We start from the raw sequence: 13,363 nt of genomic DNA, 5'->3' as shown, positions 1-13,363 counted from the left end.
TTCGGGGCCGTGTGTCCGCCAGCTCCACAAGGTACCAGCGCCGGCCACGCCCGCGGCCGCCACCGCGCCGAGCACATCTGGCGGCTCCAGCTGTGCCCGCGCCTGCGCGCGCCGCGGAGGGGCGGGCGCGGCTCCCCGCACACACACACGGGGCAGACGCCGCCCCTGCCGATTGGCGGAGCGGCACTTTGGTCCCGCCCCCAGGGGGGCGGACGGCCTCGCCATTGGCCGCGCCTGCCGGCGGCGCCTTTCTATTGGCTGCGGCGGCGCCGTGGGCGGGGCCGCGCCTTACCGTGAGGTGCGGGAGGACCCCAGCCGCCGCCGCCGCCGCCGCCGCCGCCGGTTCCGGGTCCGCGGGGGAGAAGCCGCGCAGGGCCATGGCGTAAGTGCGGGGGGGAGCCGGAACCGGGCTGCGCTCCGCTTCCCACCGGGATGGGCCCAGCGCGCAAGGGTCGGCCCTGCCGCTCGCCCTGGGCCTGCCGGGAACACGCAGCCGCCTCCGCGGCGGGGCGAGTCGCGGTTCGGCGTGGGGCTCTGCCAGGCCGGGACGGGGAGGAGGTCTGGTGCCCATCCGTCCGCCCCGGAGGGCGGTGTGCTCACCTCCGGGTGCCGGTCCCGCCTTGCTTCCCGTGGTCCCGGCCGCTTCCTGGGGGAGCGATGCTGGGGGAAGCCCCTCCGGTGACGGGGGTTCCGTGTTTTCCCTTTGGAGCGGGTTAACGCCGTGCAGAAAGGGTGTGAGACCAGGGGGCGGGAGCTCAGGCGCCTCCGGTTGTGTTTGGCCTGAGAGGGAAGTTTCCCTGTGCTGGTCCCTGGGCGGTGAAAGGCGATCTCTGCCAATGCCTCTGGTCCTGAGAGGGTTTAACGCACGCACAGGGATTTAACACGACGTGCACCTGCTTTTTGGTGTGTCTGAAGCTGTCATGGTAATAATACATAATTATGTTATCATAACGTGCTTGCACTTTGAATTATCAATAAAAAACCCGATGTAATTATCAATGTAACATGTGCACGACAGATATAATGCACGACATAACACTGATACGGTGGAGGTGTGTTTTGGAGGTGGCTGTGTAGCAAATATCCTAATCACAATTTCCATCTGGATTGGTTTCCCATCTTAAGACACGTCTCCCCAGCAGCCTTTACTCAACTTTGTGAAAACTTCCGAAGTTGGTAGTTTGCTGCAACATGTAACTTTATCAGGCTTAATATTCAAAAGGCCACAATTGTTGCCATGTGAGTTTTTCTGTTGTGTCACTTAATCCATTAATTCTGCTTTTCTGGCTTGCTCTTTTTATTGCAGCCGTGCAGGGTTTCCCCTCCCCCCTGCTTTTTACCAGCTAAACAATGGGGCCAGATATTTTGGCAACTGAGAAGAAAAACTGGAGTGTAGGAGTATTCCTCTTGTTTGTAAAAGTATGTTAATAGGTTATTCAAGCAGTCATTGATAAAAAGAGTATTGAGTGTCCAGTTAGGCAGTTGACTCTGAATGGGTGTTCAGGGATGTTTGTTTAGGATCATGGCCTGGACTTGCACGTTTTCACAGTGTTCATGAATAGGTTTTGCTTGTGGTGGATCATCTGGAGTTGATTGTGCAAAGGTATGGACACATTTAGGGAGAGCTCTTACCCTTGTGCATGGCGTGCTGAAGTCACTCACCCTTTTGGGAATGCTGTTAGAGACCTTTGGCATGTGAAATGTGCATCAGCTGCTGTTTGGTGATTGTTCTTTTGCACCATTTTACCCTGTGGGAAATAGGCAAGAGGTTAATGCTTTTGGTTAGCAGTGTGCAGTTATCCTGTGTTTACTGTGAAGTGTAATACCTTCTCCTAGTAACTTCTTATCTTCTCATATCACTTATCCTAGCACTTGTTGCTGCATCAAAATCGTTGTGGTGACTCCAGGCTGGGATGAACCTATACATAGTTCCCTTAAGGATGATGGTATATGTAGCTACAAGACTGATTCTTAGTTTGATTTGTGGCAGGCTTCCCCTTTCCCCAAATTGTGGTGATGTGTCAGAGGAGAAGTTTAGAGGAAGATTACTTCTTGAAAAATTCATAGGTATGGAGTAGGTGACTTAGTTTCATAGAGAATTTCAAAGGTACAGTGCTGTAGCTCAAACTGGAAATGGGGAGGAAAAAAAAAGTTATTGCCTTGTTGTTAAGACCAACAGCAAAGGCTCCAAAGGCAATATTTTGATTTTTCTCTCTAAGTTGAGGAGTGTGCATGAGGGAAATTCTTATTTATTTCTACTGTTGTGAGCCTCTATGTTCTGTTGTTTGTGAGTTTTGGGCTTGGGGTGGTTTTTTTTGTTTGTTTTGTTTTGTCTCTTTTTTTCCTCTGCACCGTCAAAACCTGGCAATGTAAGCAGGAAAAGAACCAGCTCCCCTGAACAAGTCTGGGAGGCAAGGTTAAGAAGTATATTTTTACTTTTTAGAAGTTAAATGAAAAATCATCCCAATTCAATCAGGGATTCCTAGGCTAGCAGTGGAAGTAGTGTATGTTGGTTGCCATGGCAGGAGTTTGTCTTTGATTTCTTCTGTAGGGAAACTCATGTCCTATACCATTAAAAATAGATAAATAAAAGATACCACTTGTGCTGTGAACCTCTACCTCGTTGGGTAGGCTATTGTGAGAATGATTTTTATCTTACACTGACAGTTCCTTTGAGTATGCTTTAATCTCGATTTAATTAATTTTGAAGTAGACCTGTTATTTACTAAGCTACTGTAGTGCAAAATTTGTTTGACTAAGGGTGTCTACACACCAGCTCAACCAGGTGTGGCTGTGCTGGGCTCTGCTTTCAGTTCAGCTGTTTCTGCTGGAGGTTGTAGTAGGATTTCATTAGTATAATTAACGCTCTAGTTTATTTTGTTTACAGTTTACCGCTAGTGGGACTCCAAGCACTGGCAGACAGGGAGGAAAATAGACCTGAATCTTTTTTCTTAAAAAAGCCTAGAGGTGCTAATTTTAATTTGGTACCAGTTATGAAGGCGATGCAATGTGTCCTGTGGCAGAATTGCTCTATGGGTGCTGTCACTTCTCTCAGTTTTTTTGTGTGGGTTTTTTTTTGAGAACAACTTTCCTTCTCTTCCTTCCTCTTTCCTTTGCTTGTTGACTGAAGAGTAGCTGAGTTTGCTAAGCAGTGCTGGGATGGGTTTGAAGTGTTTGACCTAGCTGGAGCATTTTGGGAGAGATGCCAAGGTTGGCAGCTTTTTGTTTTGTGAGATGTGCCTAATGTGCCTCTGGGTGCTGACAGTGTAAGAATACCCTGAGAGGAAAATTCAGTCCAGTTGTGTCTACATTTGTGAGCCTCCTTTATAATATCATTTACTTATCTAAAGCTCTGGTTTCATAACAGAAGTGCTGGAGATCCTTTGAAAGGCAGTGATGGAGTGGGTAATGCAAAAATGCCTTTTCTTTCCATTAAGGAATTGCCTTGGGTATGGCTTCTTTTTTGGAGATGTGAGGCATCCAGACATATTATCTACATACATTTATTGAGACCAGGGGGATTTGCCTCCTGTCATTTAATGTGTCACTTTGGGTGTAATTGTAACTCCACTGATTTGTAATTGCTGTAGAAGTTGGGAGTTGAGTATCCTTGGAATGATAGTTAACCTCTAATAACACCAATTAACATATATTTGATAAACACTTGATTTCTGTGAACATCTGAGGGATATGTCTGGCAAATTTAAACTCCTAGTTTATTCCCCCCGTGAATTCCAGCAGTAATAAGGGAGTTGGCAATGTCCATTATCTCCCTACCCACTTCATGACCATATAAAAGGGTTTTTTTCCTCATTATGAAATTCTGTTTTTTCCCCCCACCTTTGGACACCCCTTTTATTCAGCTGTTTCTACAAGGGTGTGCCAGGAAAACAGTGTTACAAAGGATGTGGTAGACAGACATTTCTTTTTCTTTCTCCTTTTCTTGCCCCGATCAAGACCCATGTTACCCTAATGCTCCCAGGCACTGACTAAAACATTTATTGCCTTTGTCTTCAGGTGTAGGTGCAGGACAAACCTTTTACAGGTGCTTGCAGCTGCCAAGTGACTGCACTCTGGTGACCGAGAGCCCAGTCATTGAGCTTGTGGTTTCTATCCTGCCAGCTCTTGCATATATGCATGCCTCCTGTAAATTTTTAATGACTTAGCTCAAGCAGAGGTTTGTTCTTGGTGTTGAGTTAATTTGCCAGGCTGAGGTTAAAACGAGTTTAGCTATCTGATGTGATTGAAATGAGTTTATAAAGATTGGGAGCAGCTGCTTTTGAGTATTTGGCTTTTTAGGGATTGAATATTTGTGATGAAAATTGGATTGGGCTTGTAACACTGGAAGCAGGCTGAAAATGAAGTGCATCCCCCCAGGATTATAACTTCCCTTGCATCTTTTTTGTACTGTGAAGAATGGATTAATGTGTGACACAAGTAATTAAAAGTCACTTTTTAAAGTCTGTTAAGTATGTGTTTGTGCTATAAAGACAGCCTGGCTGACCACGAGGTCCAACTTTACAGTAATATCAAACCCTCACATCTTCAACCCAGTCCACTGTCTGCTCTGAGTGTGCTAAGTGCTCCAAACATGCACAACCTGAAAAGCAGGCCCTGAGTATTTCAGTTTGGGCATCATAAATAAGGGATTTGGCCTTTATCTCTCCTTGCTTCAGATACTCATTTGCAGAAAGACAACTACACAACGCCCTAAAGGACTGCTGGAAAGATAAAATGAGTATCAGTGTTCTATCACCTCAGTGACACAGAATACCTTTTCTCCTGTCTTCTTCCCAGGAGAAAGCTAATACATTTTGTATTTATTAACGTGGTATGTGGTAAATGAGAGCCACAAGTGATACAATGAATAGTAAAAATAAGGCAGGAGGGAAGGCAAATAAATCCAAACACTTACCATGGTTTTGAACTATATTTCAGTATGCTGACTGAGCTGTTCATCACAGAACAGCAGAGACCTTGAGAAAAGATTATAATTAAACTCAGAGATACAAATTTGAAGTTCTGGGTTTCTGTTCCTCTTCGTTACATTTTCTTTTGTGTATTTACATGGTTGGCAAGAGTCAGTTTCACACCCTTGGGTCTTATCCTTCCAAGAGTAGTTCCGTAATGTTAATACAGCAGGCAGCATGAAAGAACATTCCAGGCTCAGCAACCTATGGATCATTGTTCCTGGGGAGTGCAACAGTTTGGTCTGATTGCAAGTTAACATTGCACACAGGAGTAAATGTAGCAGAGTGTGGGCAGTGAGAAGCCTGCAGGCGTCAAACCTATGGTTACAGTGTATAGGATGCGGAAGGGGAAGGCTGGAAGGTGGTTACAGTGTATAGGGTGTGGAAGGTGCAGGACTGTTGTCAGAAAGAAATGCTGGTTACTGAAAGTAGCAAATATCTGTCCTGGAAAGACTGCGTCTCTTCCTTTAAGCAATCCTGGTGATCCAGATCTTGTCCCTTTATCCTCTGGGCCTTATAAATGCACAGGGACCTTATGAACAGTGTGTACTCCTGAAGTCTCTGCTTGCATCCCCTTTCTATTACATTACACAGAATCACCAGGTTGGAAGAGACCTCTAAGATCATTGAGTCCAACCCATGCTCTAACACCTCAACTAAACCATGGCCCCAAGTGCCACATCCAGTCTTTTTTTAAACACTTCCAGGATGGTGGTTCCACCACCTCCCCGAGCAGACAATTCCAGTACTTCATCACTCTTTCTGTGAAAAACTTTTTCCTGATATCCAACCTATATTTCCCTTGGTGCAGCTTAAGACTGTGTCCTCTCATTCTGTCAGCTGCTGCCTGGAGGAAGAGACCAACCCCCACCTGACTACAGCCACCTTTCAGGAAGTTGTAGAGAGCAATAAGGTCACCTCTGAGTCTCCTTTTCTCCAGGCTAAACAATCCCAGCTCCCTCAATTGTTCCTCATAGGGCTTGTGTTCCAAGCCCCTCACCAGCATTGTTGCCCTCCTCTGGACGTGTTCAAGCATCTCAACGTCCTTCCTGAACCGAGGGGCCCAGAACTGGACACAGTACTCAAGGTGTGGCCTCACCAGTGCCGAGTACAGGGGAAGAATGACTTCCCTGGTCCTGCTGGCCACACTCTTTCTGATACAGGTCAGGATGCCATTGGCCTTCTTGGCCACCAGGGCACACCGCTGGCTCATGTTCAATCGGCTGTCGACCAGTACCCCCAGGTCCCTTTCTGCCTGGGCATTGTTAAAGATTATGATTAATTCATAATCTAAGTGGATTATTAAGTACCTGATTCCTCTGAGAGGTGTGTTGAGAGCTCACATCCAGTGCAGGCGTTGCAACTGCCTGGTTTTGGGTGGTTACACTTTGATTGCCAGCATCCTCTTCCTCAGGGGACTTGATCAAGGGCAAAGACTACCCTAACAGAAGAGAAAAAAAATAAATAAGTGGGGCAGGTTGTTAAAGGGTCATCTTTGAAGCTCCAAAATGATATATTGTCACATGATTACTGATGGGGGCTTCCTGAATTTATTTGCATGCAGGTAGCAAATGTATCCCCCCAAAAAATTCTAAGTATGTGCAGTTTATGTTTATGGTTAGTGATGACGAAAAAATGATGAACACTGTCTTTATTTAAGTAGCTAAGTATCAAGATTCAATACTTTCGGCCTCCAAGTTGTCTTGCCACAGTCCTATTTCATGGTTTTTAATGTCCTGTCTACGCGTCATGTAATGCTGGGTGACAATTTCTTAGGAAAAAGCCATGGTTTGCTTCCTTGAGGAGTTCAATATTAGTGGTTGAGGCGATAGATAGGCAGTCCTCACCTATTGACAGCATTTCCATGGTGGTTTTGATCACAGCAGAGTGATCCTGTTGTCCCTTGGTAAGAAAGGGAAAGAAGTTCTGTCCTTTTATGCTGGAAGTGTTGATTTGGGTTTCTCCCTTTACCCTGTGATTCAGGGGTTAAAGGCTCCTGGAGGCTGCCTGCAGAGGCATCATCTGCTTCATCATACAAACTGACATGTGGCTTCTTTATTAAGGTACTGTGGATGTCTTAAAGCAAATCACAGTGCCATTATGTGATTTAATTTGCTGTTCTAAAGTCCCTTCTGAACCAGTGGCTCCTTTTTTAAAGTCTGTGTATGTGTGTGTGATGCTTATTTCAGCCCCCCCCCCTTGCAGGGGAGTAAGTTGGTAGCTTTTTTATCATCTCTGCTGGAAACTGGTGTTGGTTCATTGTTTTTTTGTTGTTTCTCTTTTTGTCTTTGTTGCTCTCATATTCTTTCCTCCCCATTCTATTCCTTCTTACAGAAAGGGTAATGAACAAATTATTAGCACTTATTCTTGGGACTGTACTCCTATTTTAGTTCTAAACACAGGCTGTTGGTTCAGAGTACAACAGGAGAAACAAGTGCATTAAAGGCAGTTTTTTCCCAACTTCTTTCAGTTAAAATTATGAGAGTAGTATGAGTATTAAAGGAAAAAACAGATCAATTGCTACATTTATTGCTAACATTTGCAAATACTGACTATTCCAAAGCTGTTATGCTGCTGAAAAACCAAGGACTCACCAGTGTTACTTAGTTTTATGTTCTAGAGTCTTGATGGGAGACCATCAGAGACTTCATAACAAAGGGGAATAAAGTCTACTCTTTTTTTTTGAGGGCTGAATACTGTCAGGAAGACAGGCTGCCAGGAGCTGGAATGTGTTAGAGAATAGAAAAAAGAAGCAGAATTAATGCCTCTCTTTTTGTAAGAAGATTTGACAGATAACATCCGAGGGAGAAGACTTCAAATGAAACCAATGCAACAAAAATACTGCTGTGTAATTACAGATGTTGCTGAGTTGAGCAATTCACTGCTAATCACATTTAATTAATATAACCCAGTTGCAAGGTAATTTATGGGTGGTTTGAATAAAGGTGTAAGATCGGAAGGACTCGTTTTCTGTTCTCTGTAACAGATCAATCAGGTAGTCAGTTTTTATGGAATGATGCAAATCCATCCTAAAGCAGAATTAATGGACCCAGTGGATCAGGAAGTTCTAGGAATTTTCCATAATTCCTGGAAGTGTCTGCTTTGGCCTTTTCTTCTGCAAGGGCAGGGGTTTAGTCTCATGCTGCATTTTTGCATGTCAGTAGGCTTAATACAGCCTCATTTTTATTTGCATGTTCAGTTGCCTTTTGACTGCTGTGGCACAACAGATTTAGACATTTATTTGCTTTTCTATGCTGTACAGGGCATCCAGGGTACTAAATTTGGAGAGCATATTCTGGTATTTTGTTGATATGTAATTTGTTTGGGGCAGTCATGTGCCTGGAAACTGTTCCAGCAGAGACGAGTGGAAGTGTTTCTGGAGCTCTAGAGTAGAAGAAGAGGTAGCTGAGAATCATGAAGTTGTTATTGAAGGAATAAAACAAGTACATTTGTATTTGTGTGAAACAGACTGCTGGAGATGATTTAACATGGTATATAGTCAGTTTTTTCCAAACTGTACTGTGCTTGTTACTCATTTTGGTTTTGATATGGTTTTCTTTTTCCTTCAGTTCTATAGGTGCTGATGCAAAAACAGTGTAGCAATGGATCAAAGAAAAAATGATAGTTTTGTCCCAAGTATCACACAGCTGGAAGACTTCCTGACTGAACATGACTCCAATGTGGTTTGGCTGTTAGTAGGTAAGGTTAACCTCTTTTGTTCTGGTTGAATTTCTTTTATGATACTTTACAAAGGATTAGCATGACAGTCAGCTACAATAACTTCCTTATGCCAGTATGTACCTACCTGCCATTTAATATGATGTAGTTTGGAAGGTGATTTAAAGACCATTGTGTTTAATGACACAGCTTCCAGACTAAATTGTGTGCCACAATGAGCCTTTAAGCCCAGCTGTCATGTCATCAGTTATGAGCTGGATTTGTAAACATGCCTGATTTAGGTATGCTGGTTTTCTTTTTCCTAGCACTAGTGCTATTGCTTATATTTGTGTAGGTACTTTTATTTTCTCAGTCTATGAACAGGTGGATCAAGGACAGCAAAATAAATATGAAGTTGTACTCAGGTCCATGTAAGAATACTGAAAGTGTGCAATGAATTCAGACCTTTTCCAAAGGTAGACAATGCCTGCTTTTCAGCCTTGACTTTTGGACTCAGAGCAACACGAGAAAAACAACTTTATTTTTTCACTTTCACTTCTGACAAGTTAAAGCAGTCTGTTGGCTATTGACATACTGGAATTATTTTTCAATAGGCCAAATTAAATAGAAAGGACATAGGTAAATTAGCTGAGGATGCTTCCTGGTTGTTACTTATTTCACTTTTAATGTGAGTGGAAAGTTTGTACTCAACGTAGAGTTCTCTGTGTAGTCAAGATGAAAATAGGGGAAGTCACTGGTAGTAGCTCACGGTAAAATGTGGAACAGATGCAAATAGATCTGAAAATTTTGTCTTCAAAAGCTTTGACTTGCTTCCTGTTATGAAGTTTGGATAGAAACACATTTAAGTGATGTTTATTAACTGACCCAGTTTCAAGCAGGCTTTCCTTCTTTGCTTTTATCTGCTGACCTATGGCATCCTGTTATAAGAGAACATAAAAAGATATCACTAATTTCCTCATCTGAATGCTGAAAGAGCTAACTATTGGTCTCAGTAGCAGGTGATGAATTCCAGAAATGAACATGCTCCTCAAAGAGCTGTTGCTCACTTTTGGAATAATTTCTAAAAATCACATGCAGTAAAACTTTGGAAATGTAATTTCCAAAACTTGGTTTCAGTGAAGAGGCTTTAAAATCAAGAATGTAATAATGAAATGAATGGAGTTTATGGGATTTGGTTAAGGAAAAGCCTACAATTTGTGGCAGAGGTGACTAGTGGTAAAGGCAGTGGATCAGGACTGGAAACTCCACTGGTTTCCCGATTTTTCTCAGTATGTGTCACCTTAAGAGGGCACCTTCTTGACTTCAGCTATCTAGCAGTGTCTAGTTGAACTTTAGGCTCAAATTAAGCTTTATGGCTGGAATGGACCCTCAGAGCTTGAGTCATCCCACCTTTCTCCCTCCCCACAGAGGACCAGCAGTGAGGAGCTTACTCATCTGAAAGTGGGGGAGGTGAACACTGTCCTTGGAGTGTGCCTTCCCTCAATACTCCCTCAGCTGGAGTTTCTTTCCTGGGATGTAGCTTCCACCCTCCCTGCTCTTTCCTGTATAATCACCCGCACAGATTTGGTTTGTTTAACATGTCAAGCAGCTTATTGCCCAAGGGTATGAGCTGCTTGAATTTTGGTCACACTGGATCCATTTTCCAGCAAGGAAACGACAAAGTCATGGGAGTCTTTTTCACCTTCTCTTTCTCTTTCAACAAAGTATTGTTATTAAGCAGTGGAGTATCCCACTAAAAAATAAAAAATGAACAGTAAAAGAACAGATTCTTTTTGTAAATTTTTTTTATTATTATTATTATTATTTATCATCTGAACTCTCTTCAAAGTGAAGGTGCCATGCCCCTATGCCTTTCTGCACTTCAGATTTTTCCATGAAAGTACAATAAACCTGTGATTTTTAGCATAAATGAGAAACTTCTGTTATAAAGTTCAGGCTTTTTGCCTACTCTGCTTTGGGTGAAACAGAATGGTAATTATCAGTAAAGTGAATTAGAACTAGTCCATTCCTTGGCCGTGCCATTCCTTTTGGGTTTGTCCTTCTGGAAGCTTTGAGAACCCTTGTAGTTAGAAATAGGTTACTAGCTCTTAATCAACTAAAGTAAAAATTACTTTGGGGATTAGCAGGCCTAATTTTTTTTTTAAAAAAAACATGTTTCTCATTGGATTGCTATTTCCTTTTTTTTCTATCAAATTCCATGCTTGAACTGTTGAGAGATTGCTGCTAACCCAAGGGCTGGTACGTTTCTCTCAGGATGCAGCATCGTAGGAATTGGTTCCATGTATGATAACGTTTCCTGTGGTAATCCTGAAAGACTAGAAATTTAAGTTACAGTTCATAATTTGGAGAAGAGTAGGGAAGGCATGTAGTATGACTTTGGTGGTGGGGGGGTTTTTTAGGGTATTCTGAAATAAATGTCCATGTGGGACAGCGCACGTTACGATTCATTCTATAAAATTTCACTTCTTAGATGGTAAGTGATGTAATGAAATAACGTGGTGCCTTCTGCAGGTCCTCTGGGAGGACAGGTTTTTTTATATTGGGAAAAGGAAGAGCAGTGAAGAGTCTATATTTTTCTGGACTTCCCGTTTCCCCTTCCCCCCCAACTCTTCACACCCTTCTCACACCATTTCTCTGAAAACACTCCTTAAAGTGTCCCATAGTTTCAAATTTTTTGGAGAGCAGGAAGAACACTGTTATACCTTGTAGTCCTAATAGGTAAGGTTTTTATCTGGGTCAGGGTACTTTAAAAAAATGCTTTAATTCATTGTAATCTTTCAACAGCAACAATATTGTCCTGTGGATGGATTATCTACCTAACTTACTATAATTCCCGGAACATTGGACTCATTTTAACATTGGTTCTTAACAGATTATATAAACATGGCTACATCCATATTGGTAAGTTATGATTAATGTAATGCCACCCTTTGTCTGCTGCTTTTTATTATACCTCAGTTTGCTAAAAACTTATGTAAACTCAGTGTTCCTTTGTTAGGGTGATTTGAAAATGTTCAGTATGGGGTGGACTCAAAGCAGAGACTCAAGCCTTGAGTCCCTGTTCCAGCACTGGCCTTGCTTTCCAAATAAGCTGTCAGAACAACTAATGACAAGTTGATCCATACTGGGACTGTGATATGTAGAATTGATGCTGGCTAGAACATTTTGCATCAAAATCCATTAACTTTTTATTAAAATATTTTAAACATTTTTGAATTAAACAGGTCAGTACAAATCACTTGGGTACTCACCCACTTACAAAAATATCTGGTGCTGAGTCACAGAGGGCTGTAGCCCACAGCCTCACTGATCACACTTTTAATTTTCTTTCACTTACTCCTCTGCCTTCCTCTGTCTGCTTCACAGAACAGCAATGACTTTAGTTCTGGACTTTTTTTGCAACTATTCATCATAACTGTAGTGAAAACTTAAAACCAAAAAATCCTACTCACACTTGGCCTGTCAGAGACACCCTTGCAATTCATTTGCTTGTGTCCTCAAGAATCTTAGAACCATATTTCAAACCATCTTCAAATCCAGCTTTTTTGAAGAGCAAAATAGATGAAATATTTTCTGGCTGCTACACTTGATCTATAGACTTTTATTAAAACTTCTCTGTGAAATTGCCATTAAGTAAGGACAGCTGATATGGCTGGCCAAATACGTGGTATTCTTTATAAAACTCATCAGTAAGCAGAACATAACAGTAATTAAATCCCATGATTTACAGCTTGGTTTCAGTTGTTTAATGCTGATTTTTATTATTTTTTTAAATTACGGTGCACTTAACTTTCTGTGGGTGAGGTGAAAAGCCTTAGGAAAAATCTGAGCTATTGCCTTAGCTGCTGGTCTCTTCAAACTTATTAAACCTTCCTGCTGTAAACATAATTTGTCATAATAATTGGACTGAAATCCTTATAGCCATTTAAAATTTTTAAAAATAGTCCATCAGGAGTCTTTATTTCTCTGATTATGGTGTTGCACACAATGGCTTGAAACTCTAAATGTTCAAAACAGCTTTTCTAACTCTTTTCACAAGCTTTGCCAGGCACCTGGATGTTTCTGAGTGACTCGTGCCTCAGGGGCTTGGTTGTATTGTTGGATGGTGCCAACCCAGCATCCTTTAGTTGTGTGCTTTGTCTTCTGTATTCTGAATCTCTGACTTGCCTTCAAAAAGGGAAGCTCAAGATACCCAGTTAACCCCTTTCAGATAATTTAATGCTGTATTCTCTCTGTTCACAAAATCAACAAGTTTAGGCTAATAAGCACTTTTTTTTTAATAATTAGGTTCCTTTTCGTTCTCTGTGCTGTCTGGGAAAGTCATGGTGCGTGAAATCTATTTCATCACAGAGGATATGTCCATCAGGTACAGATTTCCAGGGGAGTCCCCCTTCTAAATAAGGGTTTTAAATACAGGTCTAAATAGCACAAATCAAAATGCAGCCTTCCAAATGAGCAGTGTATTTATAAGTGTTAGACTCTCTCTTTTGGTGCTGATATTTAACACTCCTACATACTTGTGAGCTTATTTGCTGCTTTAGTGTTATCGTTTGGAAGTGAGTGCTGGATAAGATTGTAGTTGTCCTTAATACCTGTCAAATAAACCACTTTGGAGTGTGAAGGAAAACTGTTTTTTCATTTATGTCTTTGACTCCCTCATCTTCCTGCTCTTAAGTCTGGAAGATTCCTGTTGGCCAAGTAGTTGGCATTTATTT

The 13,363-nt window shown here is 42.2% G+C and overlaps 1 protein-coding gene across 11 annotated transcripts in view; it reads left to right on the top strand.

Annotated features, from left to right (window-relative positions):
- Positions 1-284: 284 nt before the first annotated feature.
- KIAA1109 (KIAA1109 ortholog) overlaps positions 285-13,363 on the top strand; it is an 88,925-nt gene continuing 75,846 nt past the window's right edge. For all 11 annotated transcript variants that reach the window (XM_048303191.1, XM_048303187.1, XM_048303188.1 and 8 more), the window contains exons 1-4: positions 285-382; positions 8,540-8,669; positions 11,433-11,549; positions 12,936-13,014. In XM_048303191.1, coding sequence (XP_048159148.1) covers positions 8,573-8,669; positions 11,433-11,549; positions 12,936-13,014 — 293 coding nt within the window. In that variant the 5' untranslated portion in view covers positions 285-382; positions 8,540-8,572. The remainder of the gene's footprint in view (positions 383-8,539; positions 8,670-11,432; positions 11,550-12,935; positions 13,015-13,363) is intronic.

Source organism: Corvus hawaiiensis, chromosome 5, assembly GCF_020740725.1.
Source record: "Corvus hawaiiensis isolate bCorHaw1 chromosome 5, bCorHaw1.pri.cur, whole genome shotgun sequence".
Taxonomy (NCBI): Eukaryota; Metazoa; Chordata; class Aves; order Passeriformes; family Corvidae; genus Corvus; species Corvus hawaiiensis.
The sequence above is the reverse complement of the archived record's forward strand: the minus strand, read 5'-3'. Positions and strand labels throughout refer to the sequence as shown.